General features: G+C 42.1%; 2 protein-coding genes across 3 annotated transcripts; one reads left to right on the top strand and one right to left on the bottom strand.

Moving 5' to 3' along the window:
• Positions 1 to 354: 354 nt before the first annotated feature.
• kpna7 (karyopherin alpha 7 (importin alpha 8)) lies at positions 355 to 3,487 on the top strand. The gene is made up of 12 exons (XM_037251140.1): positions 355 to 451; positions 535 to 678; positions 755 to 840; positions 995 to 1,163; positions 1,297 to 1,396; positions 1,573 to 1,655; positions 1,817 to 1,903; positions 2,200 to 2,376; positions 2,461 to 2,694; positions 2,783 to 2,965; positions 3,050 to 3,196; positions 3,362 to 3,487. The coding sequence occupies exons 1-12, from the start codon at positions 374 to 376 to the stop codon at positions 3,413 to 3,415; spliced, it is 1,542 nt and encodes a 513-aa protein (XP_037107035.1). The 5' UTR covers positions 355 to 373; the 3' UTR covers positions 3,416 to 3,487.
• Positions 3,020 to 6,136, bottom strand: xpa (xeroderma pigmentosum, complementation group A). Of its 2 annotated transcripts, XM_037251168.1 has the most exons (5): positions 5,275 to 6,136; positions 5,107 to 5,212; positions 4,538 to 4,821; positions 4,299 to 4,449; positions 3,020 to 3,050 (listed from the first exon to the last, which is right to left on the bottom strand). In XM_037251168.1, the coding sequence occupies exons 1-5, from the start codon at positions 5,558 to 5,560 to the stop codon at positions 3,035 to 3,037; spliced, it is 843 nt and encodes a 280-aa protein (XP_037107063.1). In that variant the 5' UTR covers positions 5,561 to 6,136; the 3' UTR covers positions 3,020 to 3,034. The 2 variants fall into 2 exon arrangements, with proteins under 2 accessions (XP_037107063.1, XP_037107072.1); XM_037251177.1 differs by lacking the exon at positions 3,020 to 3,050 and having other exon boundaries at positions 3,953 to 4,449; positions 5,275 to 6,135.
• Positions 6,137 to 6,396: the final 260 nt, after the last annotated feature.

Raw genomic sequence — 6,396 nt, 5'->3', positions numbered from 1 at the left:
ACAGGGATGAAATTGATTCGTAAGGGTGGCAGCAAGTATGTTGTGTTATGTTGCCACCTCTCGTCCGGATGTGGCATCTCACGAGACAAACAGTAACCATGGTTACATGATTACCGTAGGTAATCAAGTGAAAGTCCGACACGTATGCAATGTATAAAATTGACCTTTGCAGATATAGGTAACGAACAAGCTCCAGGGAGTCAATTTCATGTGACTCTTACAATCGCTTACTGCACGCAGCCAATGGGGCACCACGTAAATTAGTTGATTGGGTACACCAGCCGCCGTTGTCCGACTTAAAAATGTGCCCACTGCTGACGAGTGACTCGTTATTGATCGTTCGAAAGACGTCAAACGAGCTCATCCTGCAGTTATGGCGTCCGGTATGCCTCCTAGGAATACACCTGCCGACCGCCTCAATAAATTCAAGAACAAGGGCAAGGATCCGGCCGTAAGTTTGAATCGATCATGGGTGTAAGATAAGCGTCAAGCGTGAACAAAAACTAACCTGGCCCGTTGTTTGTTTGTGTGCAGAAACTCCGAGAAAAGAGGATGACGGAGCACGTGCAGTTGCGCAAAGCTCAAAAGAATGAGAGCTTTATGAAGAGAAGAAGCATCACGCTGTCTTCCCTGCCCAGCGAGGATACGCTTTCTCCTACATACGTCTCCGATGACAAGGTCAGCTGGTGAGCACATGACGGTTCGGAAAGGCCGGGGTTGGCCTCATGCTGCTGATCTGAACACTTTCTTGCAGGTTTGCACTTTCAGCCTTGAGGAAATCCTGAAAGACGTCAACTCTGACTGCAGGGAAGATCAAATTCGGGGCTGCCAGGCTGCCAGGTGAGCAACACTTTTTCATGGGAAATATGCTATTCTCATAAAGCAATGCATCAAGCACAGAAGCTGCTAAAAACTGCTATGAGCACCGTTTTTCAGGCAATATGCATTTTATCCGTTTTAAAAGCGATAACATTTTTAATATGCTCCTGAGCAGAAAGCTACTTTCCCAAGAGTTGAAACCTCGCCTGAAGGAGGTCATAGATGCTGGTCTCTTAGCCCGCTTTGTGCTCTTCCTGGGTATGGAGGATGAGCCCAGTCTGCAGTTTGAAGCCGCATGGGCGCTGACCAATGTTGCCTCTGGAACGTCTTGGCACACAAAGCAGGTGAAAGCACTGCAGCAGCACCAGTAGGAAAAAATTGGCGGAAACGTAACATTTTGGGTTAATTGAAATTCTCACTTTTTTTTTTTTTTTTTTTTAAAGAACAGGGGCTAAAAATATCTATTTCGGTACACAGGTGGTAAAACATGGTGCTGTACCCAGCTTCATTTCTCTGTTGGCCTCCCCACATTTGCACATCAGCGAGCAAGCGGTATGGGCCCTTGGTAACATTGCAGGTGATGTGCTGAATTTACTGTCACATAAATCTACATGAAGTCTAATGAGAATTTGAAGAGAAGTGTAGTTTAGGATTTTATAAGTTTAATACTCTAGTGTGTGTAAAATTATTATGCTTTCCATGTACCAAGAATGTTATCAGTGCTGCTGTTTTTTCTTTCTATATAACTTGCAGGTGATGGTCCAACTTACAGAGATGTCCTCATTGAATGCAATGTGATCCCTGCCTTATTGGCACGGGTCTCCCCAGAAACTCCTGTAAGTCGCTGCTGCTGTTGTTGTTAGCTTGTACATACGTAGTTCTTTACCATTTCTGGTAATCAGGTGTTCCTGTAGTAAACTGGGAAAGAGCTTGGCCTCAAAATATTCTTAGCCTCTAAATTGTAGCAATTTGAAAATCTAATTCTCATCCCTTTCAGGTTGGGTATCTACGCAATCTTACATGGACTTTGTCAAACTTGTGCAGAAATAAAAACCCATTTCCACCCTTGTCTGCGGTCCAACAGGTAAGTCGACGTTGCGTTTGTGTAAAGCTTTCTGAAATGTACTAGGAAATACGGTCTCAATTATGTGGCAAGATCACTGATCTTGGACCTTACTTTCAATTTTGCTATTTTATTTATTTTTTTAAACCTAATACACACTGATACATTATCAGTTAACGTTAAACTATTTGTATGTGTGGATTTCAAAAACTACAAATCAGTGCTCAGCAGTTACACAAAAGTAAACTAATGCATGGACCGATTGTCTTGAAATAAGAAGTTGTCAATGTGAGGATAAAACTGTTAAACTCCTGCAGGTGCTTCCTGCATTGATCCAGTTTCTCCATCTTAGTGACAAGGACATCTTGTCAGATGGATGCTGGGCAATCTCCTACCTGACGGACGGTACCAATGATCGTATTGCTATTGTGGTCAAAACGGGTATTGTCCCTCGGTTAGTGGAGCTCCTAAGCCACAAGGAGCTGAATGTCATGGTAAATAAACTTGTCACAGTTTGGTCTAATTGTTAATCTAATAGTTTGGCTAACCTTTGTCCTTTTCAACCTGTTATACTTGAGACCCCTGCCCTTCGTGCCATCGGAAACATAGTGAGTGGCTCAGATCTGCAGACTCAGGCGGTGATTGATGCTGGTGTTCTTGGCATACTTCCGTGCCTCATGAATCACCCAAAGGCCAATATACAAAAAGAAGCGACGTGGGCCTTGTCAAACATTGCAGCCGGACCATGTCAGCAAATCCAACAGATCCTCACATGTGGTGTTCTCCCTCTTTTGGTAGAAAAACTTAAAAATGTAAGTGATAAAAAAAAATGTCAGAACCTGCATTTCAAACGATTTAAGGTCACAAATTGGCAGCTAAGTCATGTTTTGTTTCCTAAAGGGAGATTTCAAGACTCAAAGGGAGGCTGTGTGGGCAGTGACAAACCTGACCAGTGGGGGCACTGTGGAGCAGGTAGTAGAGGTGGTGCATAGTGGGGCGCTGGAGGCAATAATCAAGCTTCTGCAAGTTAAAGATGCCAAAATCGTTCTGGTCATATTGGATAGCATCAACAACATTTTTATGGTGAGACACATTGCTACACCTGACCTGAAACGTGACTTGGTACGATCACTTGGAGTCTGACGTGTTCTGTTAATTACTGTTAAGGCTGCAGAGAAGATCGGTGAGATGGAGAAACTCAGCATGCTGGTTGAAGAGGTGGGAGGACTGGATCGCATTGAAAGGCTCCAGAACCATGAAAACGAGCATGTGTACAAGGCAGCGCACAACATCATTGAGAAGTACTTTGTGGATGTAAGTCCATGAATAGTGTGCATGTATTGCTTGAACTCTACAATTGTGTATTAATGATGAATGTTTAGCTTAATGCTTGGTGATGGACGGATAGAACAGACTGCCTTAGTTTATGTCAAGAAATTTACAGCTGCACTTGTTTTACCTTGCTTTTCTCTCGAACAGGCTGAGATGGAGAGCCTGATTGATGTCCCAAAGACAGGAGATTCTGTGTTCTAGAAACTCCCTGACACTAAAAACGTTTTAGACTACTGTGACTTATAAATGAATAAAACATATTTTCATACCAAACTGGACGTCTATTTCTGATGTCATGTGCCACAAACACTAGGTGCCCAGTGTATTCTGGTGACTTGGAGTTGAAAGTAACTTATGCAATTTGCAATTTAAACTGTAATAGTTTAAGTGCACGAGTTCCTGAAATGTGCCAGTTTCACCTTGATCGCTTAGAATCTCTTGATCCATGTGGTATTTTGACAGATGCACTCTATAGACTTGTTAAGTCACCCATGAACAGGTTTGAGTGCATTTGTTGGAAAAGGACAAATTCAAAATTTACAATTACATTTTATTAAGTTGCTGACCTTGGGTACCTACAGCTGATTATGTGACTTAACATGATCACAATTTTTGCAACTGATTAGTGAGTTAAACTAAAGATTATGCAAATTATGTATATACTGATACTATTTACAGAATATCAAAAGTATTCAGAATCATTTTTCTGTTTAACAATCATGCTACATGGAAATGGGAGATTTTTAATATGAAACATTTATTCAATAAAGATAACAATGTAGCAAGTTCCAAAACATACAATACATACAATTACAACTAGCTTAAATTCTTTAGTAAGGACTTTTTCAAATGAATCCAATTTGTGGATTCACTGCATATAAATCATCTGCATGTGAAGTGGGATGTTGTAGTCATGGAAATGGTGGACTTTGGACTTAAGTTGCTTAGATCAGTTGCTTACATTTTGGTTTCAAATAGAATTCAGAAAACTTTCAAATATGGAGAGGAGTTAATGGAGTTTGGCTCTTTAAGGAGAATTGGAAAGTGTGCTTCTGAGCTAAGGTATCAAATTGTACAAACTTACATCTTTTCATAGTTGAGTTCATGACCGCAGGTCGTGCAAGTTTTCTTGTAGAGGTCCTCTTCCAGATCAACCACCACTTCTGGTCCATATTCATGTTGATGAACGCTAGTGTCTTTAGTCCACATGCTGCTCCTCACTGCCCGGCGCAACTCTGTCAAAAAAAGAAATGTATTAACAAGTTGTTCAGCCTGCACGTTGAGGTGCTCCATGCTAATCCACTGCTCAAGCATTAAACTGACCTTTAACTTTCTTGTTGAACCGTTTTTGTTTCTGCACATCTCTGTTTTCTTCCCTGGCCTCCTTGGCTTCCTCCAGCGCCGCCTCCGAACCCCACACCTCCATACATCGCTTCTCAACATGTATTTTAAGGTAGAGTTTCATGTCCCCCCAGCGTGGGTTGTGAGGGTTTTTCCTCAATATGAACTTGAGTGGAGGCTCCCGCTTGTCCAGGTCACAGTCCTTCAGAAGATAGTTCTGCTTGGCCTCAGTTCTGGAGATTAACTTGTGTTTCTCGTTGCTGTCCCTGAAAAAGAGAAACGGTCAACTTTTTATTTAGATTAGTGGAGTGCATAGAAGATATTGCAAAGAAAAAACTGGACTTCTGCTTTCAGTGTCAACTTGGTCTCATATCTAAACATGAACAGCATGATGACGATAACTGTTTAAGTGTCAAATCTAACTGAACAAGGAATCGCATGGGTCAACCTGTTGCAAATGTTTCAACTCCTTGCGAGATACCGAAACAAAAGGTTAGAGAAGACTGTGGTAAAGTAATTTACAGTCTAAAGGTGTAACGTGTGGAATTTACCTGCACTTGTCACACACAGACAGGTCAAAGCTGTTGCTGAGGTAGGAATCCATAAAAGGTTTTTGACAGTCGTCGCAAAACAGGTATTCTGGCTCAATAACCGGAGCTGCGAAACAATACAGGTCATGAGAATAAAAAATGAACATCTAAACATGCAAAGGTACCTACCTGGCTGGTGCACCACTTTATTGGTCTTCTGCGTCTCCTCCAAACCCTCCTCTTCCTCGATGAAAAAGCCCCCACCAGAGTCAATGGTTTTGCATACTTTGGCAGAAGTCGCGCCCTGCTCTGCGCCCATAGGGCGGCTCGCTATCCTGGCTTGTCGGAGCATCAACGCCCGCTGTCGATTCCTCTCGATTTTTGCCCGCATCGCAGCAGACAGTTCGGGTTTGGGACATTCTTCAACGACGGGACCGTCGGTAACAAGCACCCCCGACGACCCAGAAGAATCCATATCGCTCGTTGCAACCAAAGTTAATCAACGGGAGATTAACAATATTTCTACGCGGGTACAACCAAGCTCCAAAAGTACACTTTCCAAAATACCACTGAGTCGAATGATTAAGCACGGTAACAAATGTTACGTGCCACCGCTATGTAGAAACCAGACATAACGACGTGTCTACGTGGCGGCCATATTGGCAGGGGCGAATTTTCCATTCAAGGCAATGCACATACATTGAAATAAATTTCATGATATCTGCTTGCTATTTGTCAACGTCAAAGTGTGTGCAGTCAGTAATGCACATTAAGGAAATACAGGCGCTCCATCAATTTACCTTGAGGTTATTCCCAGTCCTTGTTGACGCGATTGTACGCAACGCGTTGTGTGCAACCGCACAATGTGCCGTCATTCTTGTTCATTCAGTTTTGTTGTCCAAACATTAGCAATGTGCAGGACACATTTGCCCTTACTATCTTAGCTTTACTGAAAGCACGCATTTCAAAAGTACCGCATCGCATTTACCTATGTTTACATTTACGGGTTAGATAAGTCACGGGTTTATTTTGCGTCTTCTTCGTTTTACTTTAGCGTAGGTGCTTTTCTCATTACTGCCACTCTGTGGTATATATGTGGACTGAATATGACGAGGTATACTACTGCATTATTGTATATTTTAAATACAATAAACAATGATGATAAACAGCAGATTTGGAGAAGCAAGCTATTCCCCATTCATGGCCTTACTAAAGAGCTATGTTTGATTATCGGGATGATTGTGATGTGTCTTTTGCTGCATAAAAAAAACTGCTGCTGAAATTTAAAATAATCTCCGTCTAGTCTGAAAA

The sequence above is a fragment of the Syngnathus acus genome, chromosome 1 (assembly GCF_901709675.1).
Source record: "Syngnathus acus chromosome 1, fSynAcu1.2, whole genome shotgun sequence".
NCBI lineage: Eukaryota > Metazoa > Chordata > Actinopteri > Syngnathiformes > Syngnathidae > Syngnathus > Syngnathus acus.
The sequence above is the reverse complement of the archived record's forward strand: the minus strand, read 5'-3'. Positions and strand labels throughout refer to the sequence as shown.